The following is a 22,087-nucleotide window of genomic DNA, read 5'->3' on the forward strand; positions in this document are numbered from 1 at the left end:
CCCGCCTCTGTGAGTGAGTTGATTCCCTGAGCAGCTTCTTGTTCAGTACAGCCGTGTGGCGGGCTAGTCATGAAGGGAGGAGAAAAGCAGCTTTGCAGTGGCAGAGATTTTCAAAAGCGAACCCCAAACTGCCTCAGTGCAGAGGAATTCCTGCTCAGTGGCCACTTACTCCATGAGGCCCAGAGCCGATAACTGGGGGACAGAGGGTTGTTAGGGTAACAATTTATTTTTCTCCTAACAAGACTCACGTAACTCTTTTCTGCTGTGCTTGGGGAAAATATAACTGGATTAACTAACTCATTGTTTTGGAAGGAAAAAAATCACGATGCTTGCAGCTGCTGCATTTAATTCAGTTTATAAATGAAATACACAAATTCAGCCGACCTGTTACCCTTTTCAGGAGCATGAACCATGAGAACATGAATTTGGCGTAAGTAGGCTGCAGGCTATTCATTGAATTTGCTTGATACCGATCTTTAAAAAAAACACACACCAGTTATTTACTTCTTCCCTGGTGCTGACGATTCACCTCCGTCGTGAGTGACTGTCACCGTTGATCTGGGTCAGGAAGCCCGGGACCCGCTGACTGTGGAAACAGGTGGTCTCAGAGGCCTTTCTCCCTGGACGGGGAGCTGTGCCAACAGCACTGGTTAGAACAGACGCTGCCGGAGAAAGGCCAGGGTCCAAATCCTCATTTTACAGCCGAGGAAACAGGCTGGCTAGCCCTGCCTGTGGCAAGTCCCTGACCTTTTTCTCATCTGTGACATGAGGGTACTGTCTGCCTTCTTGTTTCATGGGGTCAGTAAGAGGTTCAAATGAGGTTATTTATGCACAAGTGCTGTGTGTGCTGTGTAGGGGTAGGGGTTTGGCAAATGCCAGGTTTTGTGAGGATGTTCTTGTGAAACTGAAACTTCAAGAAGCCTTTCCTTCCTATTCTTTTCAAGCCAAACTTAATCCTATTCCCAAAAAGTCCCAAGACTTCTCAGTCTGTGCCATCAAACCGCGCCATCTCTTGATTCTTCAGTATTCCCCTGTGGACTCTACTTCAGTGTATTTAACGCTAGTCCCAGGCTAAAGCCAGTCGGGACTGGCAGCTTCACTGCTCCTTTCGCCCTCTCAAGCTATTACTTTCTTTCTCTGTGTGTCTGTCTGCGTGCGTGTGTAATTAAGATCCGTCCCTGCCACGTAGCAAGTGCTACGTGTGTACGGCTGTACTTGTTCTTCCCCAGCCACCTCCGTCCCTACCTTTTCTAAGTGGATACACTGTCCCTGTTCTGTCATAGTGTATGTATTTCAGAATCCTTCTGCCTGTAAGTCAGACCAGCCAGGAATGAGGTCAAACCAGCATAAGCAAAGTGCATTATGAGAAGTAAATTGGGTGTCTCAGGAAATCCAAGACGAGAATGCGGCTGTGCCTGAGGAATACCTAAAACAGACTTGGCGGGCAGTGGCACTCGTGTGTGTCTCCTGCTTCTTCTCACTCCTGCTGAGCGCCTGAGGAGACGTCCCCATGAAGGGAGGGGAACAACCATGAGTCCAGCCATCTTACATCTAAATTCTTGGCGTACATTTTAAAAACACCGGACATTTGCCATGCGAGGCAGTTGGTTCTGGAAAAGACCCAGCAGACCCTTGGCCTGCTCGCCTGGCCTGCGCTCCTGCTCAGAACCAGCCCTGGGCCGGCCCCTTCCTCTGGGATGGGGACTTGGTTAGACATGAACGACCTTTGCTCTGATGCCATAGAAGGAAAACACAGATCCAGGCTTTAGCTTGGCATCTGGGGTTCCATGGAACAGGAAAGAAACACTATAGTAAGAGCTCTCCAGTTACTCTGAGTGACGGCACTGAGGGAGGTGTGAGCCATTCTACAGGGAGTACGGCTGCCGGCGGCCAGCAAGCTTAATAAAAATGAAGTTCTGTTCATACTGAAACTGCCTTCAGAATAACGCAGTCTGACTTTGCACTGCTGTAAAGAAGAGGCCTCAGGTAACACACTGATGTTCCATTTGTTAGCAGTGTTTACCATGGAGCACACGGACACGGCACTGCCATAAAGCGCCCTCATCGAAACGCTCTGCTTTTCAGCCAAGACAAGGTTATGGGCCACGTTGGAGAGATGTCTTAAAGTGCGGAAGTAACATTGGCAAATTCTACTCAGTTATTTATTATCGTCCTTTCTAATACAATAAGCCCCAGGGACATCCTCCTTTTCTGGTGTTAGGACCGGGAACAGCACCAGGAAGCGTCTGTCAGTAATCCTCTGTAATCACCTCAACTCCAGGCATAAAAATGAGGAGGCGGTGCCCTCTGGGGACAGCTGGCTGACAAGGCATCTGCTGACAGGGACAACGCTAAAGACCCTGTAACTTACAAAGCAGCAGCTTTGCTGAGTTCTAGAAGCTGGTTTCCAAACAGCTCCCGGAATGCCGAGAAGTTTGGGCTCCCCCCTCCTGCTCTGTCCGAGGTGCTGAGCACCTCTCCAACAGGTCGGCCCTTCATTGCCTGGCTCACTGACGGGACACGTGGGACTGTCACTCCATATAGCCCGTCCCTTTTCTTCTCAGGACTGTGACTTCTCAAGGTCTCATCTTTGCCCCCAGGGTCTCCAAGAATGAACAAGGAGTATTCCAGTGCTCCGTGCCAGCACCCAGGCCGGCCCAGGAGTCAGAACCCAGGGCCAGGAATCTCCTGGGAGGCCGTGCTCTTCTCAGTAGGAAACCTTGATGGGAGAAATAACAAGAGGGAAGCTGAACTTTCCTCGCAGCTGGGTTAGGTTAAAGCTGTCTCAGAGTCTTCAGCAGATGTCTGGGTTCTCGGCAGGTGTGCCGTGGGCTCTTACAGACCCCTGGGCCCCAACGCCTGCCGTTCCCAGGAACTGAGCTTTCCCTTGCAAGCCGTGTACCAAAGGTTGAGGCCATGTGTTACTTGCTCTCTTCTCCAGCGACAGGACTGGAGGTGCAGCCGATGGCACTGCAGCGTGACTAACTTCTCAACCTGCAGCCGTGCTCCCCAGTGTTTCCATCGCGTGTTGCTAGGAATGGGGGGATTTTATCAAGCCTGGGCTGGCAACTGGCTTGCAAGTTGCACAGTTTGCCTGTAGAAATTTTGACAAATAGCTTAGTGGTCAAAGTGTGGACAGCAAATAAGTAAACTTTTACTATTTGTTACTTTGAACTCCCGGATGCAGTCAGGTTATTGCTCTGTAGGTCCCCCTGGTCTTCCTCGCCCATCCACCAAGCACATGTTGGACTTGAGACCAGTGAAAGCAATTCAGTAGCTCTCATAAATCCTTCAGTTTCTTGGGTAGAACAAGACAGCAGCTTTATACTATGTGATTTGCTTCTGTGTGGCCTTTATTGCAATACCACGTGGCAGACAGGTGAAAAACGATTCTTTTAATATAACCAGATTCAGCAAAGGCAAGGATGCCTTTCTTTGAGTAAGGGGATTGTCTTTTTGGGTGGAGATTAAACACACATAATAAACACCAAACCATTATCAATGTTATATAAACTTACAAGAGAGATAAAGGGATGGAGAAAATCAGCCTTTTGTCCTTATTTGCACTGGCAAGTAACTTTAAACATCTTTGTCTTTTTCTGTCACCTGCGTGAGTTCTGGGGCAGTTTCAATTGGTTCATTTTTTAAAATTTTATTTTCCTGCGTTTCATGCCTCATAGTTTTTTACTGGATGCTAGGCATTGCGCATTTTACCGTGTTGGTTATTACTGTCAACTCCTATACCTGTTGTTGGGCTTTGTGCCATGGTGTAGTATGATCCTTCCAGGTCTGGACTTTAGGGTTTGTTCGGGGGACTGGAGCAGTGCCCGTCTGGGGGGAGTTAGCGTCTGTGTTTCCTGCCCAGGGCCCCATGAGTCAGTCTGGCTGGTGGAGACGGGCAGTGTCCTAGATCCTGTGTGAGCACCAGGCACGGACCCTCTACTCCTCTGGGTTTCTCTCTCTGGCCTGTGGCAGTTTCTGACATGTGCTCCGCTGACAAGTTGAGGGGCACTCGTGTAGGTCTCCCGAGTCCTCTCTGTACCGCTCTCTGCTCTCAGGGACTCCCACCTCCAAGCTCTGGCCACCTCAGACTCCCTGGATCTGCAACCCCATCTTCGTAACTCAGGGAGTCTGGCAGGCCCCCGCTGAGTTCCTCTCCCTGCACTACAGCCTGGACACTTTCAAGGCAGGAAGCGGGGCGACCACAGGGCTCCCCTCGGTAGTGGCCCCCGCTCAGGAATCAGTTCTCCCCTGCCTGGTGTTGTCTCCAGACTGCCGGTTCATATATTTTGTCCATTTCATGTGGGAGGGAAAATTCCGTACCTGTCACTCCGCCTTGGTTGTAGGAGGCTTTCTGATTACGGATTTTTTTCTGTCCTAGCACCGGAAAGTTTGATGCAGGCTTTGGAAGACTTAGATTATCTGGCAGCACTGGACAATGACGGAAATCTTTCTGAATTTGGAATCATCATGTCAGAGTTTCCTCTGGACCCACAACTCTCAAAGTCTATCTTAGCATCCTGTGAATTTGACTGTGTAGACGAAATGCTAACAATCGCTGCCATGGTAACAGGTACTCCTTAAGGACTGTTCTTTTGTACTGTGACTCTGTACCGAGTACAGATTAAATGAGATCCATTTAAAGTGATAATATTTTAATGGATCAAAAAAGTAGAAAATTATAAGAATTATCTTAATACGAAAACAAATCTAACTGAAAACTCAGTGAATTTCTTAATCTGACTTGTGAAAGCAAAGCAGGTTTGCTTTTGCTGAAGTGATCAGTGCAGATCAAGAAAAACAAGAAAATGTATCACTAAGACATGTTCTTCCCCAAAGGATTGTTCATTTCCTACACCTTCATTTCTCTTGGCTTATGTTTTATTCTTTTACTGGAGAACAGAGCAGAGGCTGTGCTGCGTGAGAACCCCCTGCTCATCCTGTCCCTGTGCTGGGCTCTGAGCACCCAGTCCCCTGCTCCTGTGACACGAGTCGGGTAGCAAACAACAAAAACGAGGAGGAGAACCATACACCTCCTGCTAAGTTCCTTTGATTCCTAAGTAAACACGGACAGTGTATTATTCAGAGTAGACAGAAGGACTGTTCACAAACAGCAGTGGCCCCCGACCCCGCGCTGTGCATGGAATGTCTCCCTTTCCGCTGACCTTGTCACCTTGTGTCTTAAAGCTCCCAGTTGCTTTTCTCATCTGCCACGTGGAACTGAGGAGGCTGCCTTGACTTGCTGGAAGACATTTTTACATCCTGAAGGAGATCACTTTACCCTCATCAATATTTACAAGGCCTACCAAGACACAACTCTGGGTTCCACCAGCGAGCGTGAGTCAATGCTGATTCTCAGAAATTGCCTACGAAGTCCACCTTTCCTTCCCCAAACAGAGCTGAGAGCGTACTGGTCAATACCCTTTCTCTAGCCCCGTTGTCAGTTCAGTGAATGGCGCTTGAGGCCCTACATTACACCGGTTCCAGCAGAGCCATGAGCGCAGTCCTGCTCCCAGAGCTGGGGCGGGGGGGCTGTTTTAGAACCCGCGTCAGCTCAGCCCCCCGTGAGTGAGCTGCGAGGGCCATGTTCCAGGGACACAGACCCACAGAGCACGGCTCCTACTCACTGCCATCGCCAGGTGCCCGCTGCGTCAGAGCTGGTGCTTTCCATGTCATGGCACAGTCACTGCCACGTGCAGAGAGAGTACGGAACATCCAAAACCAGACAAAACCAGACACCTGCAGCTCCAGATCAGCGTGAACAGGCTGGGGTGCTGAGGGAGGCGGGGAGCATGGGACTGGAGCTTGGCAGAGAGAGGCGGTCCAGCAGAGCAGAATGGCAGCTAGAAGCTGAGGCAGAAGTCCTGGGTACGCCTGAGCGTCCTCAGTGACAGGGGAACTGGAAACTCCTCCTGTGCTGGGTGCTGAAGATGGGACGGGCTCCCGGGCAGAGGCCAGTGCAGCAACCTTCCTACAGGCAGGGGTATCCTCACCTGTTTCCCAGCTTTTACCTCCCTTGCTCCAATAAATGATGGGAAAAATACATGAAGTGAAAAATAGGACAGCAGTTTGAATGGCCATAGAATCGTGTAGAGCAGGGAGTTTGCTTTTCAAAGCTGAGAAGAAAACATCAGTGGAGCCAGAAAGCACATGGGGATTTGGTGGCATCTTTGGAAAGCAAACAGGATGGGTGCCAGCCAGTATGAGCTCCTGTTGCTCCAAACAGGCCGCCGACGGTCTTCTGCCCACTGTGCCAGGCCATGTGCATTGCCAGATCAAGGCAAAAGTCCGGTCCACCAGAAGTCATTACAGGTGGCAAGAAAGAGTAACTTCAGACTGAGCCAGGGACTGAATTTTAATATAAAATTTGCAGCTAAGGTAGCTTAACTATAACATTAATTCCCAAATCAACCTAGCAATAATCCTTTCCTTATAACATGTGAGATATTTTCATGGATCAGAAGACTTTCTAATAAGCTTTCCCCCTCCTGGTTTGATTAAATGTGGCCATGTGCGTGCATGCTGTACACACACGAGACAAAATGTGGATCTTCAGCCAGTCTCCTCTGCCCCTATGAGGTGACAGCCTTTGGTCAGCGCCAGGAACGTGCTGTCTACAGTTCCGTGGGGGCGTGGACCGTCCCCCCCCCGGCAGTATAGGTCCTGCCAGCTGGCGCACCTGCCTTCCTGGCAGTGCCATGACAGCCAGTCTCAGCCACCAGAGATCTTGGTCCTGGTCGCCTCCCCGCCACTCACTTCTATGACGACCGTTTGAGGACAGGACAGGATGTAGATGGCACCTTCCTGGCCTGGACTCCCTCAGCATGTGACAGATCTTCTCTAAAGAACCTTTTGTTCTTTCCTCCCCAGACTGTGTGGAGAAATGGTGTCACGATCACTTCCTCAACGGTTCTGCGCTCAGAATGGCAGATGTCATCCGAGCTGAACTGTTAGAAATTATCAAGCGGATCGAGCTTCCCTATGCAGAACCTGCTTTTGGCTCACAGGAAAACACTCTGAACATAAAGAAGGCGCTTCTGTCCGGTTACTTCATGCAGGTCAGAGTGGACAAGGCCCTCAGGGTGGTCGCCACAAGACTTCACATCGTCAGGACATTCTGTCAGGAATCTCTCAGGATGATTATTTTATTGATGTTAACTTGCAAACAAAACAAAAACCCCTTCTATGTTACTGAAGATTTAGTATCTGTCCGTCCCTTCAAGGGAATGGAGGGCTAAGCCAGAATACTTCTTCATTGCAAAGGGAAAGTTACTAAAACACTCTTTTTGGCTGAACAGCAGATGCAGTCCCTTATTGCACCTGTTTGCGAATTAGCTCACATTTAACCAGTGACCTGATGCCAACGAATAAAGACAACGTCTCATTTCTTTCCCAGAGTGAAGGCCGACTAGCTCCTCTAACTGAAAGCACAGAAGTAGGTATGCTCTTCACATCACAGCAAAAGAAATACTGTGCTATTTCCACATAAACTCTAAAGCAGTCTTAATGGAGAAAAAAGACACTTGCATAGATGTCCTTACCTGTATGGAAGTTAGGGACCCACACACGGTTGTCGTGAGGATTAAATGAGCTAAAACATCAGTGTAAAGCACTTGACACCTGAGTACGTGGTCCACCCTGTGGCAGGGGACGTGCCAGCTTTATGTCATGACCAAACGTTAACCGATGTAGCTGCAGTGTTTTAGCACACAGCCCTGCCATTGCTCAAGTCAGTCATCATTGTCATTGCTGTCTCCAGGTTTTGGGTAAAACGTGTATGTCTTTGCTGTACCTGAAAACTGGAAACATGGTGGCCAATGTGTAGTTCTGACTGTTCTATATGAAACATTTTGGAATTTTTACACATTTTTGTGCACTGATCTCCATATTAACACAACACTTTTTTAACACTCTGCCTCTTAGACTGCTCGGGACGTAGACGGCTCAGGTAACTACCTGATGCTGACGCATAAGCAGGTGGCTCAGCTGCACCCCCTGTCCGGTTACTCCATCACCAAGACGACGCCCGAGTGGGTCCTCTTCCACGAGTTCAGCATCTCCGACAACAACTACATCACGATCACCTCAGAAACCTCCCCCGAACTGTGCGTTTCCCGGACAAAAGGGGCTTCTTTTGAATTCATACTTGAGCAGAAAATGGGAAATTTGGTTTTTATTACCTTTGCAGTCATAGAAGTTTGTCCTGGTGGCAGTCTACATTTATGTTGGGAGTACCGACTAAAGGCAGGTCCATGGGCGGTCATCTGAGAACTGTCCGTCTCTGAGATCACAGCAGAAAGAGGGAGCACATTATAGAAACAAGCAAGCACGCTGCATCTCAGAGGAACAAAACGCCACAGTGTTGGCAAGTGCAGACCTTGAGAAGGAATGAGCTTAGCCGTCTCTCACCACATGAGCCACTGACACGAGCTAGTGGGGAAAGGGGGTAAGACGAGGCTGAAGACAGGCAGGTACCAGAGGGGCGGGCTTCTGGGCCACACAGTTTGCAGTTTATCCTGAGTGCAGGACAAAGCAACTGGAGTTTTAAGCAAGGGTGGCATCTTCTCCACATACTTGGAAAGGTCACTGGCTGCTACGTGGAAGGGTTTGGAGGGGCAGTGGTGAGAACGGAGACTAGTCTCTCAAAGGCTATTGGAGATACTGGGTCCGTTTTGAAGATACTGCTGCTACTTAGGGTGATGTTCTGGGCAAGAACCAGGAGAAACTAATAGGTTTCCAGCTCCAGCAGCCAGATGTGGGGTGGCATTAGTTAGTAAGAGAAAGAGGCAAAGATACGCCCTGTTCCTCACCCAGAGTTGTCCCAAGAACCGCTCTGATACTTCACATACTGTGATGGGACTGAGGGGAAGTACACGTTCCCCACAGCTGTCCCAGGGTGGGCGTCATGTCTACCATGTGGCATAACACCAGAGAAGCCAGCTTATCCTAGACATGCAATGGGACTGGTTCCATAAAAACCGTAGAAAGTATGTACTCTACAAAGACAGACTAAGACACTCAGGAGGTCAAGGTAAATACCAGTTCTACAAGCAGATTCTCCAGGGCTGGGAATTGCGCAGACATAATATTGGGTATCTCACACCAATAAATAAATAATACTTATTTAAATTTTTGTTTTAAACAGATTTATGCAACTGGCACCACAATACTATTTCAGTAACCTGCCTCCTAGCGAAAGTAAGGAGATTCTCCAGCAAGTAATGGACCGCCTCTCCCCTATTTCACCGATGGAAACGGAACAGCAAGTGTGTGAGAAGTGCCCTGAAACTACTGAACCGCGGTGCACTCTGCAGTGACCCCTCGGAAGCTCTCACAGAGCATGTGCACTGCGCAGCCCCGTCAGCCTGGCGCTGGGTCCCCTGGACTGATGTGCAGACAACGCGTCGTGAAGGAGGAGACCGTACCCCACCCCACACAGGATGACTCTGAAAAATCGAACACTTTGTATGTTATTTAAAAATAAAAATAGACATTTTTAATGAGTTCTTTAAATTACTCCATGTTTTTCTTCTTATTGGGAAAGTTTTTAATTAACCATACATCATTTGACCAAATTTAAAAAAAAAAAAGGTATTTTGTAAACGTGTCACAGACACAGGCAACAGAACCCTACTTTTGTAGAGAACCTAAATCTAAATAAAGTCATGAGTTTTTCAGTAAATGTCCACTGAGTATTCTGGTAATTTTACAAAAACAAGCCCAGCACTGTCCATGGGAAATGGGCTAGACAGACAGATACTCTTTCAGCTTATCCATGATTTCACTCATCTTGTCACATGGAACTAACATCACAGTTCGCAAGGGCTTCATGGGCACATCATCGAAGGACCATCTGCCTCCCAGACACGTGTCGCTGTCCTCCTGCACCGAGTAGTTGAACTTGAGGACTGCCTTCTAAACCACAGATAACCACAAACATAAAATTCAGACAACCAAAAAGCAAAACTCAATGACGACAAAGAAGTCTATGTTTGGCCTACGTTTACGTAAGAACGGCAGCTGAAGGACGCAAAAGGCAGAATAAAAAAGCTTGAATGGGACATTCGGGCAGAAGGTATACAAGGCACACTAACAGCGGGACCTACGGAGAGCACAGGTAGGAGTGTCCCAGCTGAGGGGAACAAGCAGCCCAGTGGTATCCATGACGACCCACTCTACGCTGGTCTTCCCGCCCTGTCCTGGCGGCTTCCTCAGCATGAAGCTTTGTATGAGGACAGGCAGGTTTGCATAACCAGGCCATCTTAAAACACCCATACGTATTTCCCCAAAATTGTCTACATGAGGTGCTAAGGTAAAAGATAGTCTTTTTTATGCCTTGGGATGGGATGGAACAGGACAGTCTTACCTCATAGAAAAATTCTTCCTCTGCATTTGCAAACATTAACTCATCTTTCTTTTGGTTGCTCCATTTCCTTTTGGAATTGTTCTTTCCTGCTTCCACAAACGTCTTGCTAATCAGAAGGTAGAAGTAACACTTCCCACATGGCTTGTTAGTTTTGTGTGCCTCCGCTAGTTCTTTCCTGCAAGACACACACACAGAAGGTCTGCCTGCTGGGTCAGGTGAAAAAATCCATCAACAAACCAGAGCTCGGAAAACCAGTGAGGCTTCTTCAGGGGTTTCTGTTGTGACACAGGCTTAATAAGCAGACATTAGATCTGGACACTTCTTCTAAAGCGATGAGTTTTAGTCTATACCGTCAGTTGCACCTTGATTGCTTGTGACAGTGCTTTTTATAATAAACAGTATGATGAATCTCAGATCAACTCTGAGTTGTGGATACACAGCAAGTAGCAGATGAGTCTCAAGCTCACTCAACATCACTGCTCTGCAGTGCAGAAGTTAAAGATATGAAAGAATCTGGATTTTCTAAAACTACAAACATTTAACTGAAACACACAAAGGCACACAGCCATAACAATGCCATTAGAGCACATGACTGACTACTCGAGTCTCCAATCACTAGAGTCCCAGGCTAATTTCCGACATACTGAAGACGTGGCATGTCAAGGCACAGAAACCCTAAATTCTACAATAGTCAACGGGATACCAATGAAGCCTTAACTTTCTTCCCTTTCTGAAAATTATAATCCTGTGTATCTGGCTAAACCAAAATGTAAAGAAACTCGGAACAACCCACTTCACCTTTCTTTAACAGGATCAGGTGAAAGCAGATCACCTTTTCTAAGACCAAATAAACAAGAGCTCTAGCTGATCAGAAAAGGGACAAAGCAAAACAAAACCCACTATGGAACCAGGACAATGAGGAGCAACTGGGGGGGGGGGGCGGGGGGAGAGAAAGAGTAAGACTACAGAACACCACGGCTGCGTCCCCACAAACCACTGAAAGGGCAACAATCCAAGCGCTGTGACCCGAGAAATCAGTCTGTAAAGCCCAGAGCACCTGTCTGCATTTTTACCCTCCTCTATGTCAAAGCCCAGGCAATACCAATTCTTAGGCTCTTCGCAAATTTAAAATATTTGTGTAAAGTTAAAACTGCATTTGCAAACAGAACAACAACCCGAGAAGCCAGAAATGCAGTATCAGGACAATGGTTTCCTCAGTCATCCCAACGGAACTTAGAAATTTTACTGGTTTTGTTATTGTAATTATTCAGTCTTTTATTCATTTTACAGAAATCTACCTGCGAAGAGGGTGAAACACTTCATAGGGGTAAAAAGTCTATATGAAACGCACCTATTTTGAAACCATTTAAATCCTTAAGATTATTGACTATTCTCACAACAGTCTCAATAATTAAAACTCTAAAAAGCCGATTATTAAGGAGGTACGCAAGTCATAGGCTATTCCTCCACTCTCACACTACATGGGGGCTTAAACCAGGGGTAGAACTCTTTCTGTATCAACATGTCCTATGTAAATCCCAATGCACTCGGAAAACACCCGGGGCCGCGGCCCTCTGCAGCCTCTCACTGGAGCTGCTGGTGCAGGGGCAGGGCAATCTGGGCAGGCACGTTGATGAACCGCTCGCTCAGCAGGAAGCCCACGGGCCGGCTCGTGTCGCGTAGGAGCTTGTCCAGCTGCTCAACCACGCGCTGCTCACAGTTCTTCTCACAGAAGCTCAGAATCAACTCTTTAATTTGTTCAGCACACTGGGTACCCTAGAAAGCAAAGAGAAGGCTTGCTTTTTATTACAGGCCCTCACTTACAGGAGAAAACCTGAAAGTGAGAGCTGTTACTTTTTGTCTTACAGGTCAGGGCAGTTTCCTGCCATGGCCTCAAATCTTAGGTCTCCCGTGCTGGCTGCTTAACTATTTCTCCAAAGGACCCACGCCTGGGCATTTATCATCCCACGGTCAGTTGTAAGAGGGGCGTCCTACACGCATTCTCAGGCACACTGAAGAGCAATTGTAGTCCATCCCATAAGGCCGATGGGGGCACTGGCAAGTCCATTCTAGAATGAAAGTGTAGCCTGCATCCCATTTGAGGAAGGTAGGCAGCTGGTTTTACTTTTTGTTAGAACTAGTCAATAAATAATAAAGAGACGGATGAAAACACAAGGAAATGTCAGTAAATGCCTTCAGCTTCGGGAACAGCAGACGCAGCACAAACTGCTCCCGTGTCAATTCCCATCAGAGCACCAGCTCCTGAAAAGCCAGGTGATTCTCTGTACCTCGGGGAGTAAATGACTGACTGGGTACAGATTATTCAGAACATAACACAACGAAACAAAACACCTTCACACTGAAAGAAGGATTACAATACGATTCACAAGAGCACATGCCCTTCAAACATCACTGTCTGCTGTAAGGGACACGTTCGTCATGCAGGAAAGGGGTTTGGGCCTAACCAGTAACCACTCAGATGCTACTCAGTGAAACCGACCTTTCTTTCAGTTAAGTTTAGAAGACTTATAAAGCCAAAAATCTCATCTTCATCCACATCGTCATCACTGTCTTCTGAAACTTCCGTTTGCTATTTTAAAAAGAAAAAAATTAAAATTTTATATTTGGTTGGAAAGAAACACTAAGTCTTGAAATCTAGGCCTCATTAATTTTTCACTTTTCAAACTCTAACGTTGTTTTACTATCATCACCTTAGAAAAGCATCATAAACTAACTACTATGTGGCCTTCTTCACAGCACTTTCCCTCCCGTGATGCTGTTCCTCTTGTCATATTCTGGATGATCTCTTCCTGTTCTAAATCCGTTCACACTAGATTCTTAAGAGATTTTCTTTACTAGATTCTCAACACATGCAAAATCCAGAACAGATCAAACAAACCGTTCTAACCTGTTTTCAGAACAGCGTGGCTGCAGCCAGCCCTCGTCTGCTTCTCCTAGGGCCACACCACCCACCACCTCCCCTACATTCATGCCTCCAGAGCTCGGGCCAGTCCTGACCACTGGTGAGGGTGAACAACGCCTGAGCGCCACTGATTCCTACCACACGGGCAGGAGAAAAGAAAGAGGGCGAGGCAGGAAATGACGAACTGAGAGAACAGAACTAGAATGCAGTGCTCGACTCCAACTTGAACTTCCTGGCTCTACTGTGACAGCCCTTCGCCTGGGAGGCCTCCATGTGTCGTCCACACTTCCTTTCATGTGTTGCTGGTTTGTCTGTTCACTCCTCTCACTGCTCATCCCAACTCCGCGCGTGGAGCCTGGCACAGATGAAGTCCTCGGGGAATATGTGCTGCTTAAATGAAAGGGAGCTGCTGCTTTTCCGCCAAGGACAGCAGGGATCCACAACTGTCCCATTCTGTCCTTGAACTTGTTCTGTGGGAAGGGACTTAGAAAGCTCTGCCACACCTTCCCACACTGGTTTAGTCAGGTAAGGTGACAGTGGCCCAGTGCTCAGGGAGAGAAGAGTGGAACCTGCCTCTGTTCCAGACCAGGGCCTGCGGGAGGGGCCAGGGCACCCTGGAGAGGCCTGCGGGAGCACGTGGCTCCTGGATCTGAGCTGCTCCGAACAGCCATGAAGGGGGACCTCATGCATAGGGGTACCAGGCTTTAAAACACAACCTTCCTGCTGCACCTGGCTGTCAAAAACCACCAGTGTCTTCCCGTGGGAACAGGAAGGGCGGGTGGCTCAGGTAAAGGCCTCCAAGGCCTAGGGAACTAAAACTATGTGCCAAGAGGAGAGAAGTCTCAGCTCCACAAAACGAGGACACAAAAGTGGAAGATGAGAAGATAACTCATGGAGAGACGAACCGTTGCCGTGAGAGGACCAAGGGCATGTTTTCATATCAAGGAGGGGGAAGAAGTACAGAAAAAAGGAACATGACAACCAGCCTTGGTCCTCCAAGGTCCACATTAGGCGGTTCCGTTCACCTAGGACGACCCCCAGCTACTGTGGCAAAGGCTGTGCAGTCCCACAGACATGAGGGCGGCAGAAGAAAAAGGCATCCTCAGTGCCAGGTCCTAAGGTCACTTGGCTCACGAGCAGTTAGCACCCCCTGGAGCCCACTTACTGGTCCCTTCCGTGATGGGTCTCAACCAGCAGGGCAGCACCACCCGGGCTCTGCCCCTCCGTGGGTCTGTGGTCCCAATCACATCACTCTCATCCACAACCCTGCCTCCCCTCCTACTTGACCGTCTCCTGCCCCTTCCCATGCCACCCCTTGCCTCTCCTAAGCCTCCCTGGTCAACACAAGCAATGCCTCACAGCACACCGTGCCACTGAATCTCCAGATTCTCCCCAACCGTGCACCGCAGTTTGCAGCTCTCCCCACCCCAGAGGTGCTTCTCAGGAAGAGTCCAAATCCATCCCAGAGGTGCCAGCGAACACTCTGGGCTGTCCACCTCCTACGAACAAGTCTCTCTGTTCCCGGGACACCTCAAGTGTCTGCGGACGCCAAGGAGGCCGATACAGTAATCAGAGTTATTTGGTGATGGTCCAATTAAAGGCTGAGGCCCCCATTAAAGAATAAGCTCCTTTAAGCTCCTGCGGCGATCAGGCCTCTGCACACTAATCAGCTAGAGATCACTTAGTTTGATGAGAGCAGGGGGTCTGCTTCTGTCCCCTGTTCTAAGAAGAGAAAGCTCCAGAGGTGTTACTCCTCTGCTTTCCATTCAGTGCCAAGGTTACTGGTGTCAGTCGGGTCTGAAACGTGTCCACGGTCTTAGTAAGAGTCGCGGTGGTCGCCATCAGTTTCAGCACGTGTGTACTGGGACAGAAACCAGATTAGGCTGTTTACGAGGATAGGAGGTGGAGATCGTGAATACAAACGCTTTTGCAACAGTTTGGGCTTTGAAAACAGAAAGGCTGAAGGTAAGGGAGTTCGAGTGGAACGTGAGACTGAAGTGGAGCAGTGTGTCTGGTTTTTCACAATAAGCTGGACAACAGGTGCGTGGCCAAAAAGAAACAGCGGTGACAGCTCCACACATGTAGCACTTGCCCCGAGCCCCACTGTTCTAAGCACTTGACATGCAGCAGCTCCTTCCGTTCACCCCACTCTGCCAAGCAGGGACCAGCATCATGCATGTTTTCAGGGCGGAACCGGGACTAGAGTAAGGTCACTGGCAGACTGTACTTTCCACAGATGGCCGCAGCGGTGTCTCCCACGCAGCTTCTCTTCAGATAAAGTGACAGACACCCTCCCAGAGGCGGGTCTACGTGCCCTCCCCTGGGACCTGCGCAGACCTCCGTGTCTGCTCGTTGGGCCAGTGGTGGACATGACACTGCTTCCTAACTGCTGCGCACGTCTACCTAGTTCTCCTGAGCTGCTTGCTCCCGGGCCCCAACCCGTGCGCACAGGCCCACACTGGAGGAAACCACGGCCCTGGGCCACGGTCCCAGCTGGGCTCCCTAGGGACAGCCAGCAGTGACGTGCCAGTCCCGTGCGCGAGCCTTCTGGAAGCTCAGTCCTCCAGCAAACCCACGCCAGCCGACGCTCCCAGCTCAGGTGACACGGAGCAAGTAAGTCGTCTTCACTGAGCTCCGTCCGAACTGCAGAGCCACGAGCCAAGAAGTGAATGTCGCTGCTCTAAGACAGGGTGGGGCACTTTGTTAAGTGGCAGAAACCACCACAAGAGCCACCAGAGGAGTGCCCAGTCCTGCCCCTCCTCCTGCAACAGCTCCCTTCCCTGGCTTTGCAGGCCTCCACTCTTCTGCTTTTCCTCCTCCCTCTCCTGGTCACTCCTGAGTCGCCTTTGCAGGCTCGGCCACTTACCTTACTCACCCAAGTAATGTCGGTATAACCAGTGTCCGTCCCCGCCCCACCTGGGCAATCTCAACCGTTTCTGAGACTTCAGTTACCATTGACCTGCTGAGAACGCCGAGGCTCCGATGCTTCTCCGCGTCTCATTGCCTGTGTCACAGGCAAATCACACGCACAAGCGCAAATCCAACTCACGCTCCCTCCTACACTGATCCTCCTCCGTGCCGCTCGAGCCAGCACTTGGGAGCATTTTCCCCTCAGACCCGGTCACTCCCCACGCCCATCACCTTTCCTCTCCTAACTGTCTTCTGAACCAGCCCGTTTCACTCCCCAGCCACCGCCACCACCTGCATGACTACACTTCAATGACCAGGATCACTGCAGTGGCCTTCTGACCCGTCTCCCTTCCTCCAGAAACACTTCTTTCCAATTGAAGCTTCTGGCCTGCTTGCTATAAATCAGGAGGCACTTAGCAGGATAAAGAACTAATTTAATCAGAAGGAGCACAACAGCCCTGCTTACCTTAATCACACTCCCGATATGGTTCTGTTGAATTAAGAGATCTGTTAGTTCTGCAGTGTTCACGGGAGCCTTTAGGAAAAGCTGAGGAGAAAAAAAATATTCAAAATTAAAGTCAAAGCATGATTTATAATAAAACTTCTAATTTCCATGTTCAAATAAAAACTCAATTCCAATGATTTGCCCAGGAAGATGACCCAGAGATGCAAACCCAAGAGGGAAGAAAGAGCCCAGGAGACTCAAAGCAGCTAAAGGCACTGAAATAGGAGAGGCAGTCAGTATAACACAGGCGGTGGGGGAGGGGGAGAAGAGAGAGGAAGAGGAAGGACACAAGCCAAAGAACTTGGTGACTAGGACACTGGAGGCTACGAAGGGTAGAGAACCAAAGCCACCTCCTATGGGGCAAAGGAAGTAGAAGTAGCAGAGGGTACAGTCTGTGATGTGGCTCTTATGTAAGAATCCCTCTACCCCACAAAGTTGGGGTGTGAATTAGAGAAAAACAGAATAGTGGCTCAAATAATCAGATGAAAGGGAGAGTATTTTAAGACACAGAATACTTAAAAACGTTAATCGAAGGAAAGGGTCTGGGAGCAGAGGTATAAACAGGGGCATTCGTTCTGGAAAAGAAAAGAAAAAAATCTTCCTTCTAGACAAGGTGGAGAGGACAGAAAGGATGAGACTGACCCAGCTAGTGTGGAATGGCCTGGATTTTCTTAGCAAATTTGTGTATAAAGAGTAAAAGACAATACCTGCTGCAGTAACTTCTTAATTCCGTCGTAATCGTTGTGTGAGATGGAATAAGCTTCAAATTCAACATTCACTTCCTGTAAACACACAAAACAGGTCATCATGCAGAACTTGCTAAGGTACGTTAGGCATTACTTCCCACTTCGCAGATTTTCCTTTTCCTCCAGCGCCATGCTTTTTGGCTCTTTATCTACAGAACATGCCAAAAAAAGGACAAGAAGATAAAGTTACCTAATGAATTACCTAGTCTACAAAAACAGGCAGACACTGCCAGTATTACATCTCGCACAGATTATAAAGCACCTTCTGACCATCTCCACATTTGACACAAAAGCCTGAGAAGAACTAAACACTCAGACTGACCTAGTTTCAATGTTGAGAGAGTGAGCTCTGGATAAGTCCCAGTAGCCATGAAGGGGAAATGACTGACCGGACTGCAGAGTAAGGGTGAGCAAAGATCAAAATCATCTCAAAAGTCCCTGCACTGCCTAGAGCCTGATTCAGCCCACGCATCGGAGGCTACACTTCATTCACTGGCAAATACGTCTTTACTAGGTACCATGTACCAGGCACTGTGCTCGGCACTCGAGATGAAAAGGTGAGCAAAGCAGGCGTGAATAATCCTGCCCCCATGGAGCTTATGGTTTAGGTGGAAATGTAGACATTAAGGAAATATTCAACTAAATATAAAGCTGCAACTATGTGAGTTATAAAACACAGGTGCATGTGTTATAACAGCTTGCGAAATAGGAGGTCAGATAGTAAAGGAAGCCTTCCCTTAGAGAAATGACATTTGAGCTGGGAACTGCAGACAAGAGTGCCTGGCATAGGGAATAGCGCGTACTAAGGCCCTGAGGTCAGAGGAAACACAGTTAGTACAGGAACTAAAAGGTGTGTGTAGCCAGGCTCCCTGATCTGTGTTGGCAAAACAACAACGACAGAATCTAAGAGGTGATGCCACCGAAATATCCCATAATAAATGAATGGATCACTTCTCTCCACTAACAAGAGCTGAGATGCTTTCAAGTGCTACACAAGATCAGCCCTTGAGGATCCTAAGTCAAACCTTGGTAAGTGACACCCCAAACTTGGGGCTCCGAGAAAAAAGTGTATTTACGCACACTTCAAATTTCCCAGGCTCTGCAATCTGGGCCTTAGCTGAAGGAGGCCATAAAGGAAAACCAGACCTCCTTTTGCCTTGCCATCCTGATGTGCATTTTTTTAAGCGTTCCTTGGCTGTTAATTTGCCAAGGCCTGGATATCAAGGCCAGTTTACAGACTTCAAAACGTGGCTCTCTGGAGTAGGCTCAGCCAGATTAGTGACCAGCAAAACCCTGGCAGTTGGGTGGGGGTGTTCCAAACAGGATCAAACCAAAGCAAATAACAAACTGTCACAATTCATGTCTGGAATTACTCCTTAAAAAGAAATAAATTCTGAAATAAAGCTCTTCTACTGTTTTTTCCTTAACTAGACAGAAGCCGCAGACCTCTGTCTCAGGCCATCATGGCACTGCCATCACAATACACACCAAATGGATTATCTGCCCAGCACCCCTTTCCCTTGGTATGGGCACCCCCATCCATACGGTTTCAGGGGAACAGTCATCTTTGTAAAACAGAGCCCTGCCACTCACCCCCAAGTGACTTAGTTTAGAATTAAGACTAAATGTGGCCTCTAGCCTGCTTGCTGTTTTGAAAACAATCGCAGAAGCTGTTGGTATTTTCTATTTTCTGCTATACAGAGTGGAAATAGAAAGAAAACCAAGTATCCTGAATGTAGCCGAGATGAAAACTGTGAAGGACTTCCCGTTTCTCTACAGCACTCGTCTCCGGGACCCAGTCCATGCCGGAGGCCCAGCCGCTCTCCTGCCCTTGGGAGTCTCCAAGATGCCCTATACCCTAACCACAAATTCCCCTTTCTGCTGAAGGAGCCCCCAAGGGTTTCTACTCAGCACAAACAAAAGTCCTAACCACACGACCAAAGGAACCTTAGCTAAACATGCCTTGTCCAATTCTTCTCCTTTTCACTATCCCCGCCCGTTTCTTGGAGTTCTCTTTCTGTTGCTGCTCAGCCAGCTGTTTCAAAGCCAGTCACCCTGTCCTTGAAAATCAGGCTCTTTAGAGCTTTAAAAAAATATGAAAAACTGCACATTTCCTTCGTTAGTTGTATCTTGTCTCAAAACAGATCTGGGCAGATTTTGAATTTCAAAAACAATTCTCACAGATTTCTACATCAGGGAAATGAAATGTGGATGAGTGAACATCTCAGAAAATAAAAGCTTCCTTCAAATAAATAAAGGAATCAATATCTACTAACTGAGTATAGGGAACTGCCCTAAAAACCTTAACAATTTCTGCAGTCAAAAAAGGAATACATGTCAGTGGTAAACACTACAAAGAGTGCAGAGGTTAGAGAGTTAAAAGTCTTATTACGCACGCCCCCACTCTCCAGGTTACTGTCAACAGTACACTATCCTTTCAATACGTTTTCGATGCATACAATCAAATATATTTTGTTTTTTTTATCCTGTGTCTTTCCCTCACACAGGATTCACTATACATCCTGTTTGCATTTAACCTGCTCTGTATCTTTGGTAGTAAAATGATAATTACTAACCTCGTATAGTTGAAGTAAACATTAAATGAGTTAATGCAAAGTGCACAGAGCCTGGAACATCATGAACTACTATTACTAAAGTAGAATTACTGAGTCAGGGGATGTATTCACTGTAAAACGTGATGGATATTGTCAAACTGCTCTCCAAAGAGATCACACAATTTACACTCCCACCAACAGCGTATGTAAGTGCCTCTTTTCTTACACTATCATCAGTGATAGTTATTACACAGATTTTTAACTCTTGGCAGTTTGACAGATTACCCATGTTAATGCAAAAAGCACTGATTTCTATAATTCAAAAATAACAACATAAACGGTTCAAGTTCTTTCAATTGGAAAATGGTGAGACCAAATTCAAGGTGAGGGGCTGCAGTCAGAGCTGCTGTGTAAGGGGAAGCTCCGTTCACTGGAGGATGTATCACAGGCCCAGGCCAGTGTTGGCCCTGCACCCATGCTTCTCTGTATCCCCCTCCACATTCATTCTGACCTACGCTGATCTCTGACTTTAGTTCTCATCTCGCTTTCTTGTTTATTCTGATCCAGCCACACTGGCGGACTTGCTGTCCCTCAAGCATGAAGATTTCGGATTTTCTTACACATGAAATGGGAAGTCACTGGCACACACACATTTTTAAAAGCTCTCTCTGGCTGTGGATGGAGTACAGACTGTAGAGGAGTAAGAACGGAGAAAGGTGTGCGCGTTTAAAGCAACTACAGTATTGCAGGCAAGAGAGGACGGAGGTGTGCATTACGATGGCTGTAGCATCAATGATGAAAAACATCTGGAGACCGAAAATGGAGGTAACAGGATTTACTGACCAACTGGATATGGGATAAATACAAGGCATTAAACTGAACTTCCAGGTTACGGGTTGGAGCAACTGGTGAATTTGGGAACCATTTACAGAAATGGCAAAGGTGAGGAGCAAGGCCACACGTTACAAATTCTGCTTTGGAGGCAGGTGTTCAATCTGAGGCACCTGTTAGGCATTCAGTGGCTGTAAGGATCATTTAGTCCCATTTCCTCATTCAGTAACCATTACGTGCCGACAATGCGATGGCAGCAGCTATTCTGAAGGAACCCAGCTCTACGAGAACGTATCCGGGACCTGGTGAGACGGGCAGGGTCCGCTTACCCCCCACCCCACCCGCAGGCAGAAACAAGGCAGCTGGGTTGAGACCTGGACCGGGAAGGGAAAGCACTGCAGGATGAAGAGCGTTGGGAAAGGCTCTGGGAAGGAGGAAGCGGGTCTCAAGCCACGGAAAGGCGGCCGCCGCGAGCGAGGACGGCGCCGCCAAGCAGGCGGAGGGGCTGCGGGGCGGGCAGAGGGCATCCGTCCTGCAGGCCCGAGGCAGCCGGCCTGGCCTTGCGGCTCCCGCCGGAGAAGGAAAGCCAGTCCCGGGAAGAGCGGTGCTGGGTTCCCTCCGAGGGCTGAGGCGTGGGAACGGGGCGACCTGGCTGGCGCAGCCCTTTTGGAAGTAAATTCTGTGGCCGCAGATGGAAGACACAGACGTGGAACTTGAGTAACAACCTCTGATCACCTCAAAATTCAGGTTACAGACCCTCGGGTACGGACCGGGAAGTCAGGACTCCAAGCAGCGCACACGTGCACACGCCTCGCGCGCTCAGAAACCTGTTCCCCGGGTATAAACCACACGGGGGCTGCGTGCGCTTCTCACCTCGTCGACGACCTCGTCGTCCTCATCCTCGTCTTCGTCACTGTCTTCACCGTCTTCGTCCTCGTCCTCGACTTCATCTTCCGCTTCCTCCTCAGGGCGCGGGATGGAGGAGTCCAGCGGCCGCGAAGCTCCACTGCCCACGGCGCGCCGCTTGGGCCTGGACGCCATGTTTCTGGCCTCACTGCGCCTGCGCAACTTCCAGCCGCCGGCCCTTCCGGACTCACCCACACGGCCCGAGGGGGTTAGGGACCACACAGGGCCTCCGCGCTGAATCGGCGACAGCCCCAGTGCCCCTGCTGAATTCCACGACCGTGATCCTTCAGCGTCAAGTTCATCTGGGAGTCCTAGCTTGGCCTTTTCTTCCTCCCTCCATCTTTC

At 48.6% G+C, this 22,087-nt stretch overlaps 2 protein-coding genes across 5 annotated transcripts in view; one reads left to right on the forward strand and one right to left on the reverse strand.

Annotated features, from left to right (window-relative positions):
* Positions 1-9,503, forward strand: part of DHX32 (DEAH-box helicase 32 (putative)) — a 38,437-nt gene extending 28,934 nt beyond the window's left edge. For all 4 annotated transcript variants that reach the window (XM_019742183.2, XM_019742186.2, XM_019742184.2 and 1 more), the window contains 5 exons: positions 4,382-4,573; positions 5,188-5,337; positions 6,871-7,058; positions 7,924-8,105; positions 9,146-9,503. In XM_019742183.2, coding sequence (XP_019597742.2) covers positions 4,382-4,573; positions 5,188-5,337; positions 6,871-7,058; positions 7,924-8,105; positions 9,146-9,317 — 884 coding nt within the window. In that variant the 3' untranslated portion in view covers positions 9,318-9,503. The remainder of the gene's footprint in view (positions 1-4,381; positions 4,574-5,187; positions 5,338-6,870; positions 7,059-7,923; positions 8,106-9,145) is intronic.
* On the reverse strand, positions 9,463-22,083 carry BCCIP (BRCA2 and CDKN1A interacting protein). The gene is made up of 7 exons (XM_019742190.2): positions 21,710-22,083; positions 17,412-17,486; positions 16,666-16,746; positions 12,867-12,956; positions 11,955-12,142; positions 10,367-10,541; positions 9,463-9,915 (listed from the first exon to the last, which is right to left on the reverse strand). Exons 1-7 carry the CDS (start codon positions 21,875-21,877, stop codon positions 9,745-9,747), a joined length of 948 nt encoding a protein of 315 aa, XP_019597749.2. The 5' UTR covers positions 21,878-22,083; the 3' UTR covers positions 9,463-9,744.
* Positions 22,084-22,087: the final 4 nt, after the last annotated feature.

The sequence above is a fragment of the Rhinolophus sinicus genome, linkage group LG07 (assembly GCF_036562045.2).
Source record: "Rhinolophus sinicus isolate RSC01 linkage group LG07, ASM3656204v1, whole genome shotgun sequence".
Classification (NCBI taxonomy): domain Eukaryota; kingdom Metazoa; phylum Chordata; class Mammalia; order Chiroptera; family Rhinolophidae; genus Rhinolophus; species Rhinolophus sinicus.